This window comes from Hevea brasiliensis, chromosome 9 (assembly GCF_030052815.1).
Source record: "Hevea brasiliensis isolate MT/VB/25A 57/8 chromosome 9, ASM3005281v1, whole genome shotgun sequence".
NCBI lineage: Eukaryota > Viridiplantae > Streptophyta > Magnoliopsida > Malpighiales > Euphorbiaceae > Hevea > Hevea brasiliensis.
This window is the reverse complement of record NC_079501.1, coordinates 25,992,216-26,018,107: the sequence shown is the minus strand read 5'-3', so window position 1 is coordinate 26,018,107 and position 25,892 is coordinate 25,992,216. Positions and strand designations below refer to the sequence as shown.

The 25,892-nt window shown below is 33.5% G+C and overlaps 3 protein-coding genes across 3 annotated transcripts; all 3 read right to left on the bottom strand.

The window, feature by feature from the left end:
* Nucleotides 1-2,516: 2,516 nt before the first annotated feature.
* Nucleotides 2,517-3,584, bottom strand: LOC110655484 (36.4 kDa proline-rich protein). Its single transcript, XM_021811797.2, has one exon. The coding sequence runs from the start codon at nucleotides 3,423-3,425 to the stop codon at nucleotides 2,739-2,741; it is 687 nt and encodes a 228-aa protein (XP_021667489.2). The 5' UTR covers nucleotides 3,426-3,584; the 3' UTR covers nucleotides 2,517-2,738.
* A 2,780-nt stretch (nucleotides 3,585-6,364) lies between these two features.
* Nucleotides 6,365-7,069, bottom strand: LOC110655429 (14 kDa proline-rich protein DC2.15-like). The gene has a single exon (XM_021811714.2). The coding sequence runs from the start codon at nucleotides 6,912-6,914 to the stop codon at nucleotides 6,504-6,506; it is 411 nt and encodes a 136-aa protein (XP_021667406.2). The 5' UTR covers nucleotides 6,915-7,069; the 3' UTR covers nucleotides 6,365-6,503.
* A 17,400-nt stretch (nucleotides 7,070-24,469) lies between these two features.
* Nucleotides 24,470-25,074, bottom strand: LOC110655427 (14 kDa proline-rich protein DC2.15-like). Its single transcript, XM_021811712.2, has one exon. It carries the CDS (start codon nucleotides 25,025-25,027, stop codon nucleotides 24,617-24,619), a length of 411 nt encoding a protein of 136 aa, XP_021667404.2. The 5' UTR covers nucleotides 25,028-25,074; the 3' UTR covers nucleotides 24,470-24,616.
* Between the last annotated feature and the right edge of the window lie 818 nt (nucleotides 25,075-25,892).

The window sequence follows — 25,892 nt, the reverse complement described above, 5'->3', positions numbered from 1 at the left end:
TTTTGGCAATGTGCCCATAACGTTCACAGAACTGACATTGCACTTGAGATTGTGTGCAAGAGCCATTATTCCTTTGCTAAAAGGAACAAGAGGATTGTTCGCTGGAGCAAGAAAAATTATTTGGTTGTGAAAAGGACTGTGGCTGAGAGCTAAAAGAATTTCTAGATTGAGAGTTGCATCTTGTGACATTAGCAGTAATGGTGGAAATTTCAAAAGATTGTTCTTTCTTAAGAAAAGTGTCAAAGTCCATCAGTTTCTCATGAAGTCCTTCAAAAGTAATTGGTGTTTCACTAGCTTAAACTGCAGCAGTAAATTCACGAAATTCTGATCCAACACCATTAAGGACATGAATGGTGAGATCATCATCGGTTAAGGGCTTATCAATAAGAGCAAGCTCATCAGCAATGGATTTAATGAACTGAAGGTATTCAGGTAGTGGTTTTAAACTACGAGAAGTTGAAAGCCTTTCTTTGAGATGCATGACACGAGAGTGAGATTTATTAGCATAGAGTTTTGCTAATTTTTCCTAGGCTTCACTAGATGTACATGAGGCTGAAATTAGTGAAATTGATGAATCAGAAATTGATGTCAATATAGCATGAAGGAAGAGACTGTTTTGACGAAGCCAAATAGCATGAGTAGGATTAGGAGCAGTGACTCCTTTCGTTATAGTGGTTGGAGGGTAGGGAATTGTTCCATCAATATATTCAGTCAGATCAAGACCAATGAGGAGGGCCTGAAATTGAACACGTGAAGAAGGGTAGTTGTTAGAGGACAATTTGAGAGGAAGCTGTGTGGCAACTTTGATGGTGATTAAGGTGTTTTGTGAATTAATTGGAATAGTTGAGGAGGTGACTTGTGGAGGGTTGACAACATTTTCATTGGCCAATGTGGGATCTGGACTCGTTGGAGTGTTCTTGCTCTGATACCATAAAAGATTTATTGCTACAAATAGTTTTTTACTCTTATCATTCAAGTATGAAGAATTACAGATATAAATAGTGTTACAAAGATAAGTAAATAACAACAAGATATAATAGCTATACAACCAAATTTTAAGGGATAATACAACTGATATATTTGAATAAGTAAAAGGAATTTTATCTGTTATGCAACAGACGTGAGTGACTCAGAGATATTCTCAATACAGAGCGTACTATTTTTTTTAAAATATTGATATATATACTAATTTTTAACCGATGAGGATTATTCATATCATTCTAATTTAAGAATTTGTCCCATAAAAAAAAAAAAAAAACTTGACAGTAATTAAAACGGGAGAAAAAAATTGTTTCAAAATAAAAGTTCTCTTTTACAGAAATTACAATGCAATTATACTTAAGAAGAAATAATTTCTTCATTCTTCATGATTTTTGATTTGATTTTTTTTTAAAAAAAGAAAGCTATAAATTAAAAAAAAAACTTATTGAAGACCAGTGTAAATTTAATATTATAATAAGAATTTATTATTTTATGAAAATATATATTTTTTTCAATTCAATTACTATTATATATTAAAAATTTACATGCATTATTATTATTATTATTATTATTATTATTATTATTATTATTATTATTATTATTATTATTTTTCTTAATGAATAGTTTATTATTATGTATAATATTTTTCTTTAAATTGAATGAAACAAAAATTTTTGAATCCACTAACTCAACTTTCTGACTCCACCTGTGACTATATATATTGAATAATTTCTTATACATCTAATTTATAAGAAGTCATAGAATATGCATACTCTAAAATTATGGTTTTAATTAAATTTTGTTGAAGAGAGTTTAATTTGAAAGTATATTTTACCTTTGTAGAGCAAGAATGGGGTAACATGAAGAGTACCAAGTAGAATCAATAAATTTTGATTTCATTTGAATTCAACTTAATTTAAAGTGATTTTTAATTCATTTTAATTCATGATTTTAATATATTATGAACTGGTGTTCATGAGTTGCACGGTGGGTGGCTAGACTTTTCTGATTAGAAATGCGAATAATTTAGAATGATGGAAAAATTCAAACTCAAGATCTTCCTAAAAGAGTGGAAGAAGACCAACTAAGTTACCTTTGTTTGGCTCATATGATTTAATTCATATTCACTCACTATTTGAATTAATTAAATTAATTTATATTTTATCAAAAATAAATAAATAAATTTAATTTTTCTAAAAAAATAATATTTTAATCTAAAATATTAACAAATTGATTTGAATTTAATATAATTTTTGTAGCAATTCTCAAATATATATATATATATATATATATATATATATATATATATATATATATATATATATATATATATATATATATATAAAATTTTTCTAGCAACTCGAATCTAACTTACAAATTAAACTTACAAAAAATAAATAAGACATGATATGATTCATGTTCCAAAATAATCCAAATTCAAACTCACTTGAGCTATTTTGCCACCTCTTTAATGCGAAGATATTAAGGGAATAAAAAAAAAAAAAAAAAAAAAAAAAAAACAGAAAGAAGGCAAGTTACTGAAACAGTTCACCTTAATTAATTAGAACAACAATCACAAAATGCAACTTAATTAGACATAAACCCAGTCGTATTCCACCAGAATCAAAGTTGGCAGTTGAGCACTACGAAGAACGAAACAGTAAATCAAGTCACAACACTAACACAAATCCTACCACCAAAACAAGGGACCATTTAACCTAATAATCCATAACTCATCTTATTAATGAAGTAAAATTTCAAAGAGGAGGACATACAAATCCAGGAGGTGGAGTCTTTCCACAAGTTATTAGGACTTGAAGAGCAAGAGGAATGAAAATATTGAGATTAAGGAGCTTAAGGTGTATACTAGTGCAAAGACAAACAGCTGCTTCAAGCTCCAGCAGTCCTTTTAGTACAGGGCAGCAAACATTTTCAACTGGATTCCCTAACCCAACATGCACCAAACCTCCTAGCGCATCAACACAAGCTCCTAGCTTAAGTGCATTGATTGGACAAGTTGGTTGCGTAGTAGGTGGAGGATTAGCACCACCACCACCACCTCCACCTCCGCCTCCACCACCGCCACCACCCCCATAAGGAGGGCCACCGGTGTATGGTGGGTAGCCTGAAGAAGGTGGTGGTGTTACTGGTGGCGTTATAATTACAGGAGGATTTGTTGCGGGAGGTGATATTACGGGGGGAGGATTAATGATTATTGGTGGTAGTACTACCGGTGGCATTGGTGGATTTTTTGAAGGTGGGCGGCCTCCATAGTGTGGTGGGTGCTTGGTGGTTGGTGGGTTCGGGTGTGGAACTTTTGGGTGGGTTGGGCGGTGTGTTGGTGGATGTGGCTGAGTACAAGGACCGCAAGCGTAAATGGGTGGCAATGATATCGCCATGAAAATAATGAAGATGAAGAACATGGCTGCGACCATGGAACCCATGACTTCCCTTGGAAGCTGCTAACTACTCTTAGGTGTTTTGAAGATAGTGTTGATATTAGGATTATATAGCTGAATTTGATGAGCTACCCATGAACAGTTTCTCTAGGACATGGAAGCTAAAACAGGGACTCTTGACCCCGCTGTACAGAAACATGAACATTACGAGAAAATCCAAGGGATCTAAGGTGAAGTTAAGCAGAAAAATTTGGAATTTTATTGGTTCTTTGCAAACTCCAATGTCTATCCGTGACTGGCTTTAGTTCAATCCGTGAATTGTTTAACCAGTCTGCAGTCTGCAGGCAGATGAGGTTGCATCCTTTTTTTTCGTGCTACATATTAGGCCCATGCTTTTTTTTGGGACAACTATGTCTTGCTTTAATGGGTTATTTTCTCTTATTTCTTTCATTTTCTTTTGCGGGGTCTGTCAACGATAGCATGAAAATGAACTATAGTCTGGAAGTTTACCGCCAGGCATATATATGGAGTAGTATTGTTTTTGGTCCATCTTCCATTATTTCTGTTGGCGGGGGGATTATTGTGGTATACTGGTATTCGATCTAGCATATGGGGCTTTTAGGGTTTGCACTTTGCAGTGCAGGGCATGCATTGTATTTGAGTTCGTTTCACGAAGTAGACATGTGAAGATGTCTGTATACTTTTTGTTTTCTTGCATTTTACACGTCAGGATCGAGTACTACAAATTTCCAATATGACATTTTTTTGTTAACCCATCGAACTAAGCTTCAATAGAAGTTACTCATGCATTTGATAAAAAAAAAGTGTTACTCATGCTTTTTTTCTTTTTAATTACTAAATCAAAAGTCATTTATTGTTACTCAATGTCATCTATTAATATTTCACATTGATTTAGAATATGAATATTATGTGAAGTATTTTTCTAATTAATTTTTAAAATAATTAAATCTGACTCAACTTTTTAAAATAATGTTATTATATCTCTGAACAATATTTAAATTTTTATAAGTATCTCACACTTGAAGTGTTTAATTTTGAACAAGAGAGATGGTGTAAATATCCCCATTGATTTGGGTTAACACTCTTTCCTTTAACTAGCTATTGGAGTTTTTTTTTTTAATTTTTTTTTATCTTAAAATCTAAGCAAATGCATCCATAGATTCATCTTAGTCACGTCTTTCAACCGAATAATATGCTCCTTTCCATTTGCACAAATATTAAATTTTATTTGTTCTCCCCATTTTTACGACAAAAAAAAAGTAATTAATAATTAATAGTTTTATATTTCTCACAAGCTTATTGGCCTCCTAGTTAAAACTTGAAATTTAACAAAATTTTCAAAATAATATGAGATCCATTTGAATAGATAAGAAATTATAAATGAAAAAAAATATTTAAATTAAGTTTTTTAATTAAAACAATCGAATCAATTTTTTTTTTTTCATTTAGTATAAATTTATTCAAATGCCTTAGTACTATGGCTAATTAAATACCATTGATCATTCTTGTAATTTATTCAAATCTCTTTCTTTTGTGTGGTCGTTATCATTTATAAATTGATGCTCAAATATACATATGCCTACATTGCTACGAATATAATATTTAAATTTAGATATTTTTTAATATATTTCACTCACAATTTTAATATTTTATAATTTTTTATTACTAATTAAAAGAAAATTTAAAAATTATAAGCCACTAATTTTTTTATTTTAGTTGGGTCAATAAAATTATTACTTTTTAAATTTTTAAAAAATGGATGAATAATTTTTTTTATTTAATTAGATCAATAAATATATATAAATATTTTATTAAAAATATATTCCTATTCAATCTACTGTCAATTAAAATTTAAAATTTTAAGGAACGATACTCCTATCAACCTCTTGAGTCCAATTATATATAATTTACTTAAGTTTGGTATAGTTTTTCATATTATAATAATTAAGAAATGTTATCACATGTCATGCACATCCTTCACTAGTGTTGATAAATTTTTCCTGAAAATTTGATTTATTGAACATAAGGGTTGCTACAGAACTTTAATTTCTCACACTAGCACATAACATCAAGCTAATCAATTCATTTAAAGCAAAAAATCATATACACATCTCTTTTCTGTAAGAAAAAAAAATTTCATCAAATAAAATAAATTTTAACAAAAACATTATTTAAATAAAAAAATCAACCTGTATTAAAGGAGCATTTGTTATTAGCTGATATGATGCATTTGTCTTCTATGTAAATTCTTTTTTTTTTTTTAACTTTTTTTACAAAAAAAGTGTAATAGTGATGAGAATAGATGAGTCTCACAATACATCTTATGTATTGAATTAATGGTGAATCGAGTCTATGTAAGAAAAATTTAATACAAGTTATCTCTCGTTAAGCTTATAAGCATTATTTAGAAATGGACAAATGTTTGGACATATTAATTAGAAAAATCTTCTTTTGCTTATTAAAAACATTATATAGAAACAGAAAAATGTTTGGACATATTAATTAGAAAAAATAAAAGAATAACTCAATTTTTCTCAAAACAAATATAATTTCATTAATTTATGTCAAATAATTTTCACTGCAGCAAGCAAAAAAGGATAACCTGATTGATCTTTTTTCACCTTTAAGGTGTATAAAGTGAAGATATTTTAAGTTTAAGTCTCTCCAACTACCTATTTTAGGATTATTCATTTTTATGGTATAAAAGAAAATGGTTATCTCTTATTATATAACTCATTAGTTATTACTTGATCCATTAAGCTCCATTAAATCTTAAAAAGAAAAAAAAAAAAAACAATTCATTACTTTTGAATGTAATGATACAAATGGCAATATGGAAGAAAATTCCTTAAGAAAAAATTTACCATTAGGAAATTATTGCTTAAATGCTTCTGGCATAAAAAAAAAAAAGAAAAGAAAAACTTCAAGAGGTGGAAATATATAATACTTGTATGTACAACAAATATATCTTTATTATTAATTATGATCGGATTTATGTGAGATTCATCATAATTAATAGTCTAGTCTGTCCTACATACAATAGTTAGTTGTATTCTAAAAATTCAACTAATAGAAATAAGCGGAGACAGAATGCACAATCATTTATGCACACTTGAATCCTTCAGGAACCTTCTTCCCACAGTAGTTGAGCAACAAGCTCAAGTTCACAGGAAGGTTTAAGTTAGTGCCCAAGACACTAGCTTTGATGGTAGTGGAAAGGCAAACAGCGGCTTCCAGATCAACAAGATCGCTAATAAGGCTGCAGCAAGGAGTCTTTGGTGGCGTTCCAACTGTAAAGCTCAACAAATCTTTCAACAGATCGACACAGACACCCAGCTTTGCAGTGTCCTTTGGGCAACTACCCTTACTTGATGGTACTGGTGATGGGTTGGTTGGATGAGTTGCATGGCCTTTTGGCTTTGGTGGTGGGCAATTGGTTGAGCTTACCAAAGTGAAGAAGAGGAGATTGAAGCTGAGGAGAAGGGCAGTGGAGGCTAGAGCTCTTGAAGCCATGTCACCAAAAATTGTTGGATAGTCTTGAGATATGAGCTCTGTTTTAGCTTCAAGACTCTGATGGAAATGGTGATGCGGGTTAAGGGCCTTACATTTAGATGGAGAGATTATAATTAACACTGCTAATGATGAATTTTAAAAAATCTTAAACATTACTTAGGTGTCCACAGTATTCCTGGCAGCAGACCAGAGCATGATGAATGATGATGAACTTAAAAATATTCTTGAAAATCTACGTGGGGGCACGATGGATTGATCTACGGAGGCACAACCTGGCATTGCAGCTAGCACGATAAGGCTATTTCTGATTATAGAGTTTGGAGTTATTCCCGTTGGATAGTTGGCAATTCTCTTCTACACATGCCAATTATAAACTTGCAATGCACAAATTCTTCATATCTACATTTTTCATCTGCAAGTTGACGGTTTCCAGAATTCTATAGCTATCTTGGTGCATCGAATCTATATTGAATAATTTCTTCCATTTTATCTTTTCACTGCATTATGAGTTAATCAATTATTTTCTACCGCTTTTGTTTGACAGATGGACAAATTGTCATTATTAACGATAAAGAGAGCATAGATACGATCATCAGTTTACAGAATATACAGATAAATGCAAGGCCCTCTGTGTTAGGTGCTGTTAGTCGCAGTACAACAGAAAAATAGAGTGTAAAACAGACTTTCATGTAAATATTTCACCACCTAGCAGACATGCATGTGAGCCTGATCTGACTCAAAATTTATTATATTGACTGTTAGATTTGGAAGGGAATTGGAAACTACACTGATTAGTGGATTTACACAGTTTATCAAGGAAATTACAAGTTGCAATCTGACAGACTTTGCAGATGGGAACCGGGAGTAACAGGATCCCAAAGGAACTATTTACCATGCTTCCAAATTAGAGACTCTGCGTGCTTGTGTGTAAATTGTGTATCATTGAATTATATTTATCCAATATTATTCAATTTTTATATATGTTCACTTGATATAATAATATTTTAGATTTTTCTTATTTAAGTGCACTGGATATAGATTAAAATATAAATACATGACACTCATATAAAATAAAAATCTTACTATATATTTTATATCTTAATTATTTAAAAAAATAATTTCTTAAAATTTCAGCCATATAAGTAATATTTTTTTTTATTACAGTTTTAAAGGCTACAAATATGTCAAACGCTGAATCTACAATTTTAAAAAGATTTTGACTAATTTTCCTTTTTAAAAAGTTAATATATATATATATATATTGCGATGTATAAATGTGAGGTAGTAATTGATTGAGGGCCTGAGGTTAAAAACATATTACACACTTAGTAGACCCAAATATAAATTCTCACTCCTCTAAAATAAAATTTTTAGATGCTTGTTAAATTCATGTTTAAGTCCAGACTCTACACTATCAATCACTACTCAATAATAATAATAATAATAATAATAATAATAACAATAATAATAATAGTAACTTTGTAGACACAAAATCAAAACTTGATTGCTACCAATAAAAATTAATATTCGATAGTCATGTTTAATTTTTTCATGATACTGACTCGTGGGCAGCTCTGTCAAATATATCAACTCCTCCGAAAGAGGAGAAGAATTTTATTTTATCATATTTTTAAGCATAGCCAGAGAGATGAGATCTCAAGAAATCTCATCAATACATCTATATATTAGAAGTTGGAACTACATGTAGAAATCTAAAGTTAGCCACTGACTGAGGGCCTGAGGCCGGCCGCTGGGAAAGTCCCAGCATTGTCCACAAATTATATTCAAGAATTAGCCCAATTGGATTACACATGCAAATACGCTGCTATATTAATCGCTTTTTTTTTTCTTCAAATCATATTTGTCCATCGATTTTAATGATGCACAGGGGTGAATTTATTATGTGGGTGATAATTAATCTCCTAAAGTAAAGCTGCCCATCTCACTTACATGGAGATTTGTGAAATTTTCTGATTTGGAGTATATTGAAGACTCTTTGGTTATTGAGTGTGAGGTTACCTTCATTAAAATTTGCCAAATCCAATTTGACTCGACTTCTTTTTTTATACTCTTTCAAAATTTGATATAGCTAATTAATGTGAGACATCAACATTGGATTTGACTTAAATTTTTAACTTTAGTTGTCTTTTATATTGTATGTGGTGGCCTTCTTCTTTTGTTACTTGACTCTACAAGTTTATTTCTTTTTATTAGCCCACGATTTTTTTAAGAGTGTCTGCAAAATTCGATTATTGAGCTTGGAGTGTTTTTTTTTTTTTTATAAGCAAAATAATTTTATTAGAAAAACCAGTAAAAGCCTGACAGTGAGAAAACAAGGACAAACCCAACAAACAAGGTTACAATAGTAAGTATCACAAAAAAAATAGGGCAATCCAGGCTCAAAATAAAGCTAACAACCACAAAATGATTCCTAGAGCTCTGGAAGCACCGAACAAAAGTTCATCTGCAATGACTCTAAAATGCTCTTTCATCTGCAATGACTCTAAAATGCTCTTCCTCATATTGAGAATACAAAGACGAAGGCTTCATAGAGAGTAGATCAAATTATTTCTAGAGAGACTGAACATAAAACACACAACCAGTAATATTGCCATTCCCAATTTCTTATACAACCTAGGACTAGGACCTGTATGAGCCTTAGCTAGTCAAAGATATTCTCTGTAAGGCCCAGCCAAGTTGCCCAACCCATGAAACCAAATTAGAGGGCCATAAACACATAACTCTAGAATTTGTATTTATATATATATATATATATGTGTGTGTGTAAAAAAAAAAAAAGAACAGAACAGGGCAGTCGGGTAGCAGAATAGTGGAGGAGAAATTCACACACTCCATAGCCAAATTTCACTTTGATCCCTCCATCTTCAACCCAAACTTATTCCTCATCCTTTCTTTTAAATCCAAATCACTCAATTACACCCATAAATCTATAAAAACCTTAGCTAAAACTCATTTCTTCCCACAATAGCACAAATTAAGTTTTAATAGGTGAGTTCTTCTTCCTCTTTTTCTTTTGAAATATTAAGCTTAAATTAACTTCCTTTATTATTAATTGTGATTTCTATGGAAAAAGAAATTGAGGGAGGCAAGTTTAGGATAAAGATTTGTGGTAAAGTTGATATTGAAGTAAGGGTTTCTATTGATTAATTTCAAGGAAATTCATAGCTATAATATATATTCATATTTATTAGGTATTTTTAAGAGGTGAATATCAAGAATTAGTTTTCAATTATGAGAATTAAATTTAGGTTCTTTAAATACTAAATATTTGGTTGAGAGTGAAGAAATTAGAATATAGAATTTGTTGATTTTGGAGTTATTAATGAATATTGATTATATTTATATGAGCAAGAATTCTAAAGTTATTGTTGGAAGAAAATTTAGTATGAAATGTTAAAAAAGGAGAAAAATATTATCATGGAGGGGTAGAAAAAAAAATTAAGAGAGAAAAAGGTGGAATTAATTATGGATGTATTATATAGGCTTTGGAGGGGGATTTAAATTATTTGTGAATGTGTTGTGGCTTGTGAATAATTGGTTGAGTTCTTGGAATTTTGGAAGATGTCCAAGTTATATCGAAATGCCGCCGAATTTTTTTTTGAATTTTAGATAAATAAATCATGCATTTCACCCTCACCTTTTCCATCTTCAGGATTTAAAATTTCTTTTCTTAATGTATTACTTTTCCCTACACTTTTAGGAGATACCCAGCTCTTGTTGTAGATACTAAGGGTGCTCCAGCAGTCTAGGCTTCATTAGTCTTCAGTACAGGTAAGTGGATAAATATTTAATACTGATGATTTTTATTCAATGTATATTTATGTATGTTATTTTTCTTTATGCAAAAATGGAAATGGATAATGGTAATTATGTGTTTATTTATTAAATGAAATGAGATTTAAAAGCACAGCTAAACAAATGACCGAACACACTCAATATATGCATCGAATAGATAGCACATCAATGATGGGTGATATAATTTCAGCTCAGCTTATATTTATATTATTTTTGGGACAGCGCTTGATATACATATAGCATTTGAGGCGTATATCAGGTGGTCACCCTTTGGGGGTAGCTCTGCACGTGTGTATGACCAGCATACTTATTGCTATTGGGCCGTTAGTAGTGTCATCATAGAGCCCAAGATGCCAGCATTGCTCTCAGGTTGCTAGAGTTTATTATATGTACCTGAAATGCCAGTATTATCTATAGGAAACATATTGTAAGTGTATGAGAATATTACTAATTTTATGATTATTAGCCAAGTTATTTCTGCAATTTTTTTTTATAGCATGAAATTTTATTTTATCTCAATTATGTGAATTACAGCAAATGATATTTATTCAACTGACATATGTTAGTATAGCACTTAGTACTATTAAGTATCAAAACCTTGTCTATTCCCCATTTGTTATTTATTTATCTGCTCATTGAGTAATTGTACTCACCTTTTATATTTTTAATATTTCAAATTCTTTTTGGTGATCCTTCTATCAGCAGCACTCATTTGTTAGCATTGTCCTTTCTTTAACTTCATCAGTTGCAGAGTCTAGTGGAGGTCGGGCCAATATATTTCTTTTGTAACTTTTGATCATTTTGGATTACTGTATATATTATCTATGTGTTTAGGCTGCTACCCACCTAAGGTCTATGTTTGTATATTTTTTGTTTCCCACAGAGGGAAAAAAAATTATGTATCTATGAAGATGATATATCTATTTGGCATGAAGCCATTTTATGTATATATGTATGTATTTACATATTTTTCCAGGTTTCAGCAAGTTCCATAAGTCCAATTAGATATATTTTAGGAGAAACTTTGTCAGTTTTTCCTTATCACATTTGCCTCTATAGGGTAGAAGGCAGGTGTGATATTCTTTCTTCTTACCAATGATAGCTTTGACCACAATGATTGATTATCTTTAGTAATACAACTTGTTTCACCTTTTCTTCCATCACTATGGTAACTATAGGGGCAAAAAAACTTCCCATTGTGATTAGATAAAATTGGAATTAGCAAATACTAGAGCACCCATTAACCACTGAATCCTACAAGCATTAGAGCCATAATCATCCAGTGGCGAAGCTATGTCCCAAGGAACCCTTAGCCTATGCATAACTGACACAACCAGAATAAAGGACCAAACTTCCATTTCAACTGAAATTCCTACAACAACATCAATACTTTGAACTTATGGTTGAAAACATGAGGGATCCAAAAAAGCTAACCACCAAACCAGCCGGCCAAATCTTCACAAAACCAACATTGCAGATGCCACAAAAGAAAGAGATGCTCATAAGCCAGTCAAACCAAATTGTTAAAACTTTGGATCTCTTCAAAATTTTGCTTAGCCAAATGCTCAATGATGACCTCATCTTAGCCATCAAAAATCAGACTGAGATCCTTCCATAGTTGCAAAGTGAGAGCCACTTCCTTTTGGGGGTGATGGAATTGGGGAGGTAACAAACTTAGAACGGTGCAAACGAATGATTCATTCTAGATATATCACTATCTATGGTATAACATGGTTCAACTAGGGCCTTAGCTTTGGACTTGGTCTTCTTTCTTGAGTCTGGTTTCGAGTACAATCCCCATATGTCCACTGCCGATCTAGACTTCTTGCGGTTCTTCATCACTCTATTAACCTTTAGTTACGCAACAGGGATATTAGTATCAAGACTATCAGTGGAATAAAGAGAGTCACAAGGGGGCTTAATGGATTGCCTGTAAGGTGTATGGTTTAGAGAAGGCTGTTGCCTAGGCTCCTCATGATGATCACAATAGCTAGGGGAAATATATTCAAACTCTACCAAATTAATAGGAGTAGGGAGATCTTCGAGAGGTTGGCTAGAGGAAATGTATGAGTCAAAGGCAACTTCCTTGTCTGGTCTGGTTCTTGAGCTTACTAAAGCCTCTCCATCATTAAACCCATCATTTAAAGAGAGGCAGCTAGCCAGCACAAGCTGTCTGCCAGAAACCTCTTCATGCAGGGAGTTGGATTTATCCAAGGTGAGAGGCGTGACCCTTACATCTACTATGCCATGTGTAGCACTGTTGTTTGCCACTTGATTAGACTTTGAAGCACACTAAGTGAGAGGTGAAGAAACGTCATCCTCCTCACTTAGGCTCACCGAATTCCATAGATGTTAAACTAATGGTGTTGAAGTCGTAATGTGATCATTGCAAGGTTCTTCAATAGCTATAACCTTAAAACAAACTTGATCAATATTTACATCAATGATTTTGGTAACTGGAGTAGGAAAATCAGTAAAAATAAGTAATTTTGCATAGTCCACTAGAATTTTTGCTTTAGTGACACCATCAGCTAAAATAAACTCACCACAAAGATTGCCTATCCACCGAAAGAAATGACTTGACCAAACATGGAGGGGATGCCATAAACTTTTAGCTAGATTAATCGCTTGGATGGGGTTAGACAAGCCTGTTATGGTTTTATTTCAGACCACCACTGATTTAACCAAGAGGGTCTTCCATAAAACTATCCATGACTTCTTTATTATCAAAGGTAAGGAGCACCAAGTCGCCACCCAAATGAGAGATATTAATAGAGAAAACTCCATCTGCCATAATGTAATCCTAAAGGTTGACAATAGAATGAATATTGTTAAGGGTGGCCACTGCTGAACATTCAAGCCAAGCTTTAGTCACCACGATGACCTAAGTTGGAACAACATATTGACTACTTATTAACTATTCTGAGTGAGGCAAGGAATGAGACAGTCCTAGACAGATATCAAAACTGGAGGTGCTAGGGATGCCCTTTTTTTGTTCACTCATAGCCATATGAACACTTTTTTGTTTAGGTTGCTATTGAACCTTTTTCCCTTTGGGATCATCAAAACCTTTTGAGACATTTCCTTTATCACCATGCCTCCCTTAAAAGTTACTTTGATTGTCTTTCCAACCTATAGATGAGCATTTTCTATTGAACCAAGACTGAAAAGCTCTAATATTATAAGTTCCAATCTAGCATGTATTAAGGCCATGTAAAGGAGAACGAAGATGATACATAGATGAGACTCTTACAAAACCAAACCTTCTACCTCTGCGAGATAACTTATGAAGCACAAAGAGGTTAATGGAGGAAAATCCATGATTTTCCGACATTATCGTTCCTGAATTAAGGGAAATCATATATTTCCTTTATTGTATTATTATGTACAAAGTCAAATCATATTTTTTGTATAGGATCCTTAATTTTAGGCTTTAGCATTAATACTCTACATTATATATATGTAACATTTTTCTGACAATAAAATCATCCAAGAGTATTCTCAAATTCTTTATGGTATCAGAGCGGGTTAGAACCTAGCTAATTATTCTTTAGAATGTCAGAGGGAAATACAAACTAGGAGGGTTTGGTACCAGTTGCTACAACATCACAAAGTGCAGCGATTGATCCCAAATCTCCATACTTTTTGGCTCCTTCTAATCATCCAGGACTAATTTTCGTTACAAATCATCTCAAAGAAAATGGTGAAAATTATTTTACATGGTGAAGGAGTATGTTGTACGCACTCGTCGCAAAAAAACAAGGCAGGTTTCATAAATGGAAAAATTAAGAAACCGGATGCTAATTCCCTAGATTTTGAACCATGGGTGCAATGCAATGCAATGCAATTGTGTTGTCATGGATCACAAATGCATTAGATAAAGAACTATAAAGTCGCGCTGCACATTGATTGCATTAAATTATATAGACATTTAAGGTTAACATCCATTGCATTTTGTTAGCATTTAGTATTCTTTTATGTTTATTTTTATATGTTTTCATTATTATTTTAGAAAGCATGTTAATCCAATTCAATTCATTGATTTTTATATTTTATCAGGTATTTTTATGTCATTCTAGAATCAAAGATGAGTTTGGAATAGATCTGGAGTTCAAAACATGAAGAATACAGGGCCAAAAGCAATACACGGGCCGTGTAACCTACCCTATGTAACTTCCTGGACCCCGTGTAACTCTCTAGACTGAAGAAAATGTGAAAAAATGAAGTGGCAGAAATTTACACGGGGCGTGTATCACTACACGGCCCGTGTAAAGTCCCTTGACAGCAATTCTGATGCGACTTTTGTTCGCTCCAACTCGACTCGGATGGACTCCTAATGCTTCTAGGACTCTGAAATTAGGGTTTTTACACCAGATATAAATAGAACAAGTTAGGAATTGAGGAAAAAGGAGAGAATTGACATCCAAAGGGGAGAATTAACATTCAAGAGTCGATTTACATTCAAGGAGGCACATCAACCTCAAGGGAAGCAAGGGAGAAACAAGATCTACAAGATTGCTAGAAGAGATTTTCGGCAGAAGTTTCAAAAGTCCAAGGCTGCAACTCTCTTTCTGGGTTTTTTCACTCTATTTTCTTCTCATGTCTTCTCTTTATCTTTTTATAAACTTGATTGTAAAACTCACCATGGGTGAGTAGGTTCTTTATTCTAGGGTTAGGGTGTAGCACTTAATTTCATTATGGATCTGGTTTGATTTTATTTAATACATTGGGTATTTTATTCTTTGATTCAATCTCTTATGATCTTAATGCATGCTATGTGTTGGTACCCACTTAGTATTGATTACAAATATTAATTGAAGGATTGAAAAGTGAAGATTAATATTAGAAAATCAGGATTTTGAACATAGAAAATCTGACCTAGAGATAAGCTAATGACCTTTGTGGAGTTCCAAAATTAATCAAAGATCTTAAAGGGTTTTAATTAATTTAATCACCACAAAAGTAGGGTTTACATTAATTAAAATACACCTTGAGTATCTTGAGAGAGGACTTAAGATAACTTAGGATTAATTTCCATCAAAGTAATAATCTCCCATTTATTGAATGAATCAAATTGATTTTGTAATTGATTGAAGTGTGAACCCCTAGCTCTAGAATGCCTTTGTCCATTAGTATTTTATTTTAGTTAATTATTTAGATTTTATTTCTTTCAATTTTGGTATAATTATTATTTCTCTATAATTCGATCGTCTAGATAATTAAAATCACTATAGTTTGGCACTCAACACGGTACTCGTGGGAACGATACTCTACTCATCACTTTATTACTTGTTAGCGATCCGTGCACTTGCGATGGTTGAAAAACCAACAAACAAGTTTTTGGCGCCATTGCCGGGGACCAGTGGTTGATATTGAATGATTAGTGATTTGGTTACTCTGGACATTCTTATTTCTTTTATAGTTTATTTCTTGTCTATTTTATTTTTACTTGTTTTTTTCTTGTGAGGTACATTGAGATGTTTCATCAACAAGTCTTCACAAGTTTTATTCAACAACACAATGAACCATTTTATAATGCTTGGAGAAGATTCAATGAATTGGTAGAGCAATTTGCCAATCATAGCCTTTCAAATTATGAACTCACTCTCAATTTCTATAATGGTTTGAATAAAGTGACAAGGAATTGGGTAGATTATGGAGCTTGGGCTACCGGTGATCATGTTCTTCAAAAAAACCATGAGGATGCCATTCACTTATTGAATGACATGGCAGATTTTGATTACCATTGGCATTGGGATCCTTCACTGCAGGGTTGGAGTCACCAATACCCTTCAGACATCTATCAACATAATATTTCACACCAACCATTTGAGCTGCAATTAGAGAAGGGAGTGGGACTCGAAGAGGCGATAGCTCCATTGGAAAAATTTGACAATCTTATGATGAACAATGAGCTATCACTCTATGAGGAGGAAACAAATGAACAAAGTTGGGAGAATGAAGAAGCTTTATGGGAATTTGAACCTCTAGAAGAAGTTGAGCCTAAAAAATAAAATTCCTTTGAAGATGAGTTACCAGTAGAGTTACCACAAGAGCAGGAGTTACTTAAAGAAGAAATTGTACCTGAAGTTGAAGAAAACAACTCCTTTATTGTTGGAGGTGCATTAGAAGAGTGCTTACATGAAGATAGATAAGAGGTGAAGGTGGTAGATGAAGAAATTAATGAGATTATCAATTTAAGTTCATTAACGATGTTTACACATACACCACCAGAAGACCCTTTTCTATCATGGACACCTCCTACATTATCATATGTCCTCCATGAGCTAAAGCAGTCCTCTTCCCAAGCATATAACTCTAAACCATGTGTTGTTCGTGCTATGTGCAATCTTATTCCAAATCTTGCCATCTTGAGGGTACCACAAATCAAGACCCATATGTGGTGTTACATGACAACAACTATGGGCGAATACCGCTTTTTGATCAACAATTCTAAAAGAGATCAAGCTAATGACCTTAAATTAGCACTTTTTGCGAGGCAACCCAAGTTTTAAATTTAATCTTTGCATTTTTTTATTTATTTCTTTTGTTTAGCACCCTCCCAAACTTAATTTTGATATTTGTTTACTTTGTAGGTTCAAGAAGCACTTGAGAGGAGCAATGGAGATCAAACTCACAAATATTCAAGGGAAGGCACGCTTCAAGGGGGATTATTCTATATCCATTAGCTTTTCCTTGTTATTACATTTATGATGTTGCTCTTGAACTGATTATGATATCTTGATGACATTGAGGACAATGTCAAATTTGAGTTTGGGGGTGCATTTCATGCATTGCATTCATATATTGCATTTCATCACCTTATTATGTCTATACTATATTTGTGTGTCAAAAATCTAGAAAATTTTTGCAAATTTTGAAAATTCTGGACTTTTTCAAAACGTTTTTAACTTAGAATTATAACTAAAAACCTTGATGAGCTAATGACTGGACTTTCTGGGAAAGAGGAATGAATGTAACTGAATGGGCAAAAAGGCTTCAATATGTTGTTTGTGAAGAACTTAATCACCTAAGTGGAGTTAAACTAGTTAAACCCCTTCATAGCTATTAATCTGTCACATTGAACTTGTAAAATTAGGAGAAAACTTTTGAAATACAAGCAAACCTAAAAATGCCTCACCAACTCTAGAACATGTCTCTTGGACCTATTGAGGCGAAATCCTAGCATATGCTTGATGAAGAGATGATTAATGCATTCTTTGATATATAGCCTCGCTAAGCCTTAGCCACCCCTAATTAAAATATATATCCCTTGCAGCTAACTTGAAACCTATATTTATCCCTTAGAATTTATTGCTTACCCATATTATTTACCTAGCCCCCAGCCTAAATACCTACCCTACCCTTTTAAGGAAGCTAAACGCTTAAGTAAAAAGTATATTAAGTGTAAAAAAAAAAAATTTGAGAGAGGATGTAGAACTCAAGAAAGAGTGCAAGTGTGCAATTGAAATAAAAGAAAAATTTGCGTTTCCAACACAACAAAAGGAATGAGTTTGGGGGAGAGGACAAAAGGGACATAAATAAAATTAAAAAAAAAAAAGGGGAGAAGAAAAAGAAGTCCTAAGATAAGTATTATAGAAGCATGCTTAGCACTATAAAAACCAAAAACCCCTCTTCTCTATAAAAAATCAATAGAATAAACTTAGTATACTTGGTATTTTATGTATACATGCTATCCTCATATTTGTATTCCCTAAAAACCCTTCATTGGCAACTAGGTCATTATTCCCTTAGCCCCATTACAACCCTTTTAAAGACCTTTCGATCTTTTGAAAAGTATATGCTACATTAGTGAAGATAGAAAATTGAGATATGCCTATGGAGTTGGAATTAAATCAAACTTACTACAATCATCCTCAATAGAGACAACTTGGGGAAGTAAGTGTTTCTTAAGTCTATCTCGATAAAATAGGTTATTTGTGACTTATTAATGGCCTTGTATAGAGGAATAATTAGTTAAAACACCATGATGAGGGTGAGGTTCTAGCGGGCAACTGTTGAGGTCATATGCCTTGAAAGTGGGAGTTGGTATGAAGGTTTAAGAGTGTCTAATTATGTGCAAGTTAAAGATTTTTTTTTTAATTTTTTTTATGTTTCTAAGTACCCCAATGAGTTTTTATAAAGTTTTATTTTGCTTTAGGACAAGCAAAGGTTTGAGTTTGGAGGTATTTGATTGTATCAAATTTTATAGACATTTAAAGTTAACATCCATTGCATTTTGTTAGCATTTAGTATTCTTTTATGTTTATTTTTATATGTTTTCATTATTATTTTAGAAAGCATGTTAATCCAACTCAATTCCTTTATTTTTATATTTTATCAGGTGTTTTTATGTCGTTCTAGAATCAAAGATGAGTTTGGAAGAGATCTGGAGTTCAAAATGTGAAGAATATAGGGCCAGAAGCAAAACATGGGCCGTGTAACTTGCCCCATGTAACTTCCTGGACCCCGTGTAACTCTCTGGACTGAAGAAAAAGTGAAAAATGAAGTGGCAAAAATTTACACGGGGCGTGTATCACTACACGGCCTGTGTAAAGTCCCCTGACAGTAATTCTGATGCAACTTTTCTTCGCTCCAACTCGACCCAGATGGACTCCTAATGCTTCTAGGACTCTGAAATTAGGGTTTTTACACCATATATAAATAGAACAAGTTAGGAATTGAGGAAAAAGGAGAGAATTGACATCCAAAGGGGAGAATTAACATCCAAGAGCCGATTTACATTCAAGGAAGCACATCAACCTCAAGGGAAGCAAGGAAGAAACAAGATCTGCAAGATTGCTAGAAGAGATTTTCGGCTGAAGTTCCAAAAGTCCAAGGCTGCAACTCTCTTTCTGGGTTCTTTCACTCTATTTTCTTCTCATGTCTTCTCTTTATCTTTTTATAAACTTGATTGTAAAACTCACCATGGGTGAGTAGGTTTTTAATTCTAGGGTTAGGGTGTAGCACTCAATTTCATTATGGATCTGGTTTGATTTTATTTAATACATTGGGTATTTTATTCTTTGATTCAATCTCTTATGATCTTAATGCATGCTATGTGTTGGTACCCACTTAGTATTGATTACAGATATTAATTGAAGGACTGAAAGGTGAAGATTAATATTAGAAAATCAGGATTTTGAACCTAGAAAATCTGACCTAGAGATAGGCTAATGACCTTTATAGAGTTCCAAAATTAATCAAAGATCTTAAAGGGTTTTAATTAATTTAATCACCTCAAAAGTAGGGTTTACGTTAATTAAAATAAACCTTGAGTACCTTGAGAGAGGACTTAAGATAACTTACGATTAATTTCCATCAAAGTAATAATCTCCCATTTATTGAATGAATCAAATTGATTTTATAATTGATTGAAGTGTGAACTCCTAGTTCTAAAATGCCTTTATCCATTAGTATTTTATTTTAGTTAATTATTTAGAAGGCCGTTTGGAATGAGTTACAAGCACTCAACCTTATACCCACCTGCACTTGTGGATGCACTTATGGGGCTGCTAAGAAAATGCAATCCATGTGTGAAGAAGAAAAAGTCTTTGATTTTCTCATGGGCTTGGACAAAAACTTCAGTGTTGTTTGATCCCAAATCTTGAGTATTGATCCTTTGCCCACCTTGGGTCGAGCTTATGCTCTCGCAGCCCAATAAGAAAAACAAAAGAATCTTGCTACAGATCGCACACCTGTGATTGAATCAACCACGCTGCTCACACATGGAGATTCAAATGGAAGACGAAACATTAAAGGTGCAGTAAATGGTGGACGAAGGACAGATAAGGGGCATTGCAGTCATTGTGGGAAGGGAAATCACAATTGTGATAATTGTTTTGAAATCATCGGTTACCCATAACATTGGCAGAAGAAGACACACAACTCAGGAGGTCGTGCTCACAATGAATCAGCATCTCATAGTCGAGGGGGTGGGTCTTTGACCTCCCAAACAACGGTGGCCAGTTTTAGATTTGTAGGAACCATTAACAGTGGCTCCACAACTTCACCCATACCAGGACTCTTGACTAAGCAACATCAGCAGTTGTTGGCTCTCCTTGGTAGTGACAACTCTACCTCTCCTTCTGCAAATTTGGTGAACAATTGTTCTGGTAAGAAGTTTAAACCTTGGGCTATCGATACAGGTACAACGGATCATGTTTCTTATAATATTGATCAGTTATCTACTCCTATTATGCATCCTAATATTCCACTAATTGAAGACACACAGACAGCTCAAACAATTGATCCTCTTGAGGTACAACCTGTCCCAGATCAATCTAATACAATATATGTTCCTTCTACTAGTCAATCCATTATTGCAACATCTGCTCCCGTTGACTCCAATGCCTCTCGTCCTCAGCAACATCGTACCATGCCCTACAAGCCACGAGACTTTACAGTAAATTTGCCCCCTTCTCTTGTTCCTCTAAGGTCACCATCGCACTCATCTCATTCATCAATTAATTCGACAGTACATCCTATCTCTAACACTATTTCATATTCAAAATTTTCATCTGCTCATCATACTTTTTTGGCAGTCATCTCTTCTATAGATGAGCCCAAGTCATTTTCTCAAATAGTGAAACATCAACATTGGAGAGATGCTATGACCAAGGAAATTAATGCCCTAGAAGCGAATCACACTTGGACATTAACTAGATTACCCCCTAGCAAGTGTGCGATTAACTCTAAGTGGATATACAAAGTGAAATACAATCCAGATGGCAGCATTGAAAGATTCAAAGCCTGCCTAGTTACCAAGGGCTACACACAAATTGAAGGGGTCGACTTTCATGAAACATTTCCACCTGTGGCAAAACTTGTTACATTCCATTGTTTACTTGCTATTGCTTCAGTCAGAAATTGGGAGCTTCACCAATTAGATGTGGTGATCATGATAAAGAAGTATACAAGAAGATCCCATAAGGATTTGCCCGAAAGGGGGAGATGCGTGTGTGCAAGTTGCAAAAATCACTTTACGAACTCCGACAGGCTTCTCGAAACTAGTATCACAAATTCACTACAGCATTACTTGCAATCGATTTTCATCAGTCTCATGCTAATCATTCTCTATTCACCTTTCATCATGGCTCATCCTTTGTTGTTGTTTTAATTTATGTGGATGATGTTATTATTACTGGCAACGATACCATCCGCATTCGTTGGCTCAAGAGTTATCTTGATCATAAATTTCACATTAAAGACCTTGGGAAGCTCAAATATTTTCTTGGCATCAAGGTAGCATGCACTTTTTCTGGCATTGTCATATGCCAAAGAAAATACACACTGGATATTCTTGAAGATAGCAGACTTTTAGGTGTAAAGCCCTCTTCTTTTCCAATGGATACTAACACAACCTTCATGATGATACAAGCCCATTATGTTCAGATCTAGGTCGTTATAAATGCTTAATAGGCCGACTTCTCTATCTCACTATCACACAGCCTGACGTCAGTTATGCTGTCCATGTTCTCAGTCAGTTCATGCACTCTCTACGATAATCGCATCTCCATGCTACCTTTCGTGTATTGCTCTACTTGAAAGGATCTCCTAGTCAAGGCCTTTTCTTTCCTTCTAATGGCTTTCTATCTCTTCAAGCATACTGTGACGCTAATTGGGCTAGTTGCCCACTCACCCGTCGTTCCACCACTGGTTACATTGTGTTTCTTGGCTCATCTCCTATTTCTTGGCACTCCAAGAAACAATCTGTAGTATCTCGCTCATCTGCTGAAGCGGAATATCGTGCTATGGCTTCCACTTCTAGTGAAATCATCTGGCTTATTTGTCTTTTGAATGATCTCCAAGTACCTTGTCATCAACCAGTTCCATTGTTTTGTGATAATCAAGCAGCTCTTCACATTACTGCCAATCCTGTATTGCATGAATGGACAAAACACATCGAGATCGACTGCCATTTTATCCGATAACATTTTCAATCCCATACTTTAATTCCCAAATCTATTTCTTCTCAACACCAGTTGGCGGACATCTTCACTAAAGCACTCAGTCGAGCTTGGTTTTGTGAGTTGCTTAGCAAGTTGGGCATTTCCAATCTTCATGATGCGCCAACTTGAGGGGGAGTAATGGAGGAAAATCCGTGATTTTCCGACATTATAGTTCATGAATTAAGGGAAATCATATATTTCCTTCATTGTATTATTATGTACAAAGTCAAATCATATTTTTTGTATAGCATCCTTAATTTTAGGCTTTAGCATTAATACTCTGCACTATATATATGTAATACTTTTCTAACAATAAAACCATACAAGCGTATTCTCAAATTCTTTAGAGGTCTAAGATTTCTCCATATTTGGAGAAGGCATTCCAAAGCAAATCCTCATTGCATCCAAAAGGAAAATTCTCGAAATAGATTGTAGGAAGGTTTTGTCTAATTAATTGTTTAGGTAAGAGACGAGTGTGGGTAGGGGAAGGAAGGTGAGAGAAAGGTCTGTATTTCAGTTGCTAAGCTCTTCCTTCCTTTCTTCTACGCCATTCTTGAGATTGGAGTTGTTAGGTTTGACTTAGACTTTCTCAACAAATATCATCTGTTATTTAGATTGAACTTGGACTATCTAGGGTCATCATATATCCCTTTGTTAGTTTTATGTTGTTGTACACTATTTAATTGTAAATCTCTCATTTAAATCAATAATAGAAATTCTCAATTATTTGCTCAAAAGAATACATAACATTCATTAAATAAAATAAATTTCTATTTAAGTAATTAATTTAAATAAGATGAATCAACCTGTATTCAAATAACCTTTGTTATTAGCTGATCTTATGCATTTCTCTTTGATATAAATTCCTTTTTTCCTTTTCTTTTTGAAGTATGATAGTGGTTATCTCGTTAAGGTTTCGTTCAATTTATGAATTTTTTTTTTTTCGAGATATTTGAGAAAATGAGCCAATGAAAAATATTTTTTTAATTAAAAAAATTAAATAATTTTAAAAAAAATGATTTTCTATTTTCTCTTTAAACGTCATTTTCTAATTTTAAAATTTTAATAGTCTTATTAAAATATAAAATAATATAAACATATATATGATATATATTATTAATTTAATATTATAATTAAGAAATAGAAAATATTTTTAAATATATAAAAATTATTTTCTACTAACGAAACAAAGCCTAAACTCCCAAATCATTTCCTCGCTATGTTTGGCATCTGGTGCGATGATGTTGGGAAGATGGGTCTCTTTTGGCCTCGATAGAGTTTCATTGGATCTCTAATCAGAAGAACTTCCTCTGTCGCACGATCCCAGGAGCATCGACGCTTCTGCTTGTTATGATTTTGTGCTATCGGATCTTTAGCATACGAGTTATTTACCCATTTTTCTTTGTTGCCCTAAGTTTCACGGGTCTAAGCTCATGCCTCTTTCTGGGTTGCTGTTTGGACTTGGGTATTTAATTTGTTGGACTTAGATCTTTGTATTGTAGCTAGGTTTTCCGTTTTTAGACAATAGGCCAGGTCAAACATTGTATTCTCTGTCTTTTAAAGGCCTTTTATCAATATTACTACTCCTATCTTAATAAATAAATAAATACCATTATATAGAAATGGACCAATTTTTGGATATATATATCAATTAAAAAGAAAAAAAAAAAAAGGAACAACTCAATTTTTCTCAAAACAAATATAATTTTATTACTTTATCTTAAATTCAAATTTCAATAGAATTGAATATACCAATACAAATGTCAATGTAGAAGAAAATTCTATCATTCAAACAAAAAATGGTACCATCAGGGAATTATTGCTTAAATGATGATGGCATGACCAAGAAAAATAACTCCAAAAAGCTGAAACATACAACATGAGAAGATAAAATTTCAAGTAATAGAAATACGCAGCGACAGAATGCATATGCATTTATGCACACTTGAATCCTTCAGGAACCTTCTTCCCACAATAGTTGAGCAACAAGCTCAAGTTCACAGGAAGGTTTAAGTTAATGCCCAAGACACTAGCTTTGATGGTAGTGCACAGGCAAACAGCGGCTTCCAGATCAACAAGATCGCTGATAAGGCTGCAGCAAGGAGTCTTTGGTGGGGTTCCAACTGTCACGCTTAGCAACTCTTTCAACAGATCGACACACACACCCAGCTTTACAATGTCCTTTGGGCAACTACCCTTTTTTGATGGAACTGGTGATGGGTTGGTTGGGTGAGTTGCATGGCCTTTTGGCTTTGGTGGTGGGCAATTGGTAGAGCTTACCAAAGTGAAGAAGAGGAGATTGAAGGTGAGGAGAAGGGCAGTAGAGGCTAAAGCTTTTGAAGCCATGTCACTAAAAATTCTTGGATAGTCTTTGAGATATGAGCTTTATTTTAGCTTTAAGAGACTGAAGGGAATGGTGAAGTGGGTTAAGGGCTTTATATATAGATGGAGAGATTATAATTAAGCACTGCTAATTCTGAATTTTAAAAAATCTTAAACATGACTCAAGTGTACACAACGCAATATTCCTGGCACCAGAACGTGATATGAATGATGATGATCTTAAAAATATTCTTGAAAATCTACATGTGAGCACATTGGATTTACCTATGGAGGCACAACCTGGCATTGCAGCTAGCAGGATAAGGCCTTTTCTGATTACAGAGTTTGGAGTTATCCCTATTGGATAGTTGGCAGTGCTCTTCTGCACATGCCAATTATAAACTTGCAAAGCACAAATTCTTCACATCTGCATTTTTCATCTGCAAGCTGACGGTTTCCAGCATTCTATAGCTATCTTGGTGCATGGAATATCTATATTGAATAATTTCTCCCATTTTATCTTTTCTATTGAAGTAATGCTCTGCCAGCCTATGAGTTAATCAATTATTTTCTACCACAGTTGTTTGAGAGATAGACAAATTGTCATTATTAACGATAAAAAGAGCATAGATATACGATCATCAGCTAACAGAATATACAGATAAATGCAATGCCCTCTGTCTTTAGTGCGGTTAGTTACACAACAGAATGACAGGCCGAGTGTAAAACATCCTTTCATGTAAAAAATATTCCACCACATACCAGACATGCATGTGAGCCTGATCTGATTCAAAAATTATAATATTGTCTGTTACATTTGGAAGGGAATTGGAAACTATATTTATTGGTGGATTTACACAGTTTATCAGGGAATTTAGAAGTTGCAATC

What these genes read in the sequence shown, in the direction of transcription:
- LOC110655427 (XM_021811712.2), bottom strand. Translation starts at nt 25,027, where the DNA reads ATGGCTTCAAAAGCTTTAGCCTCTACTGCCCTTCTCCTCACCTTCAAT.
- LOC110655484 (XM_021811797.2), bottom strand. Translation starts at nt 3,425, where the DNA reads ATGGGTTCCATGGTCGCAGCCATGTTCTTCATCTTCATTATTTTCATG.
- LOC110655429 (XM_021811714.2), bottom strand. Translation starts at nt 6,914, where the DNA reads ATGGCTTCAAGAGCTCTAGCCTCCACTGCCCTTCTCCTCAGCTTCAAT.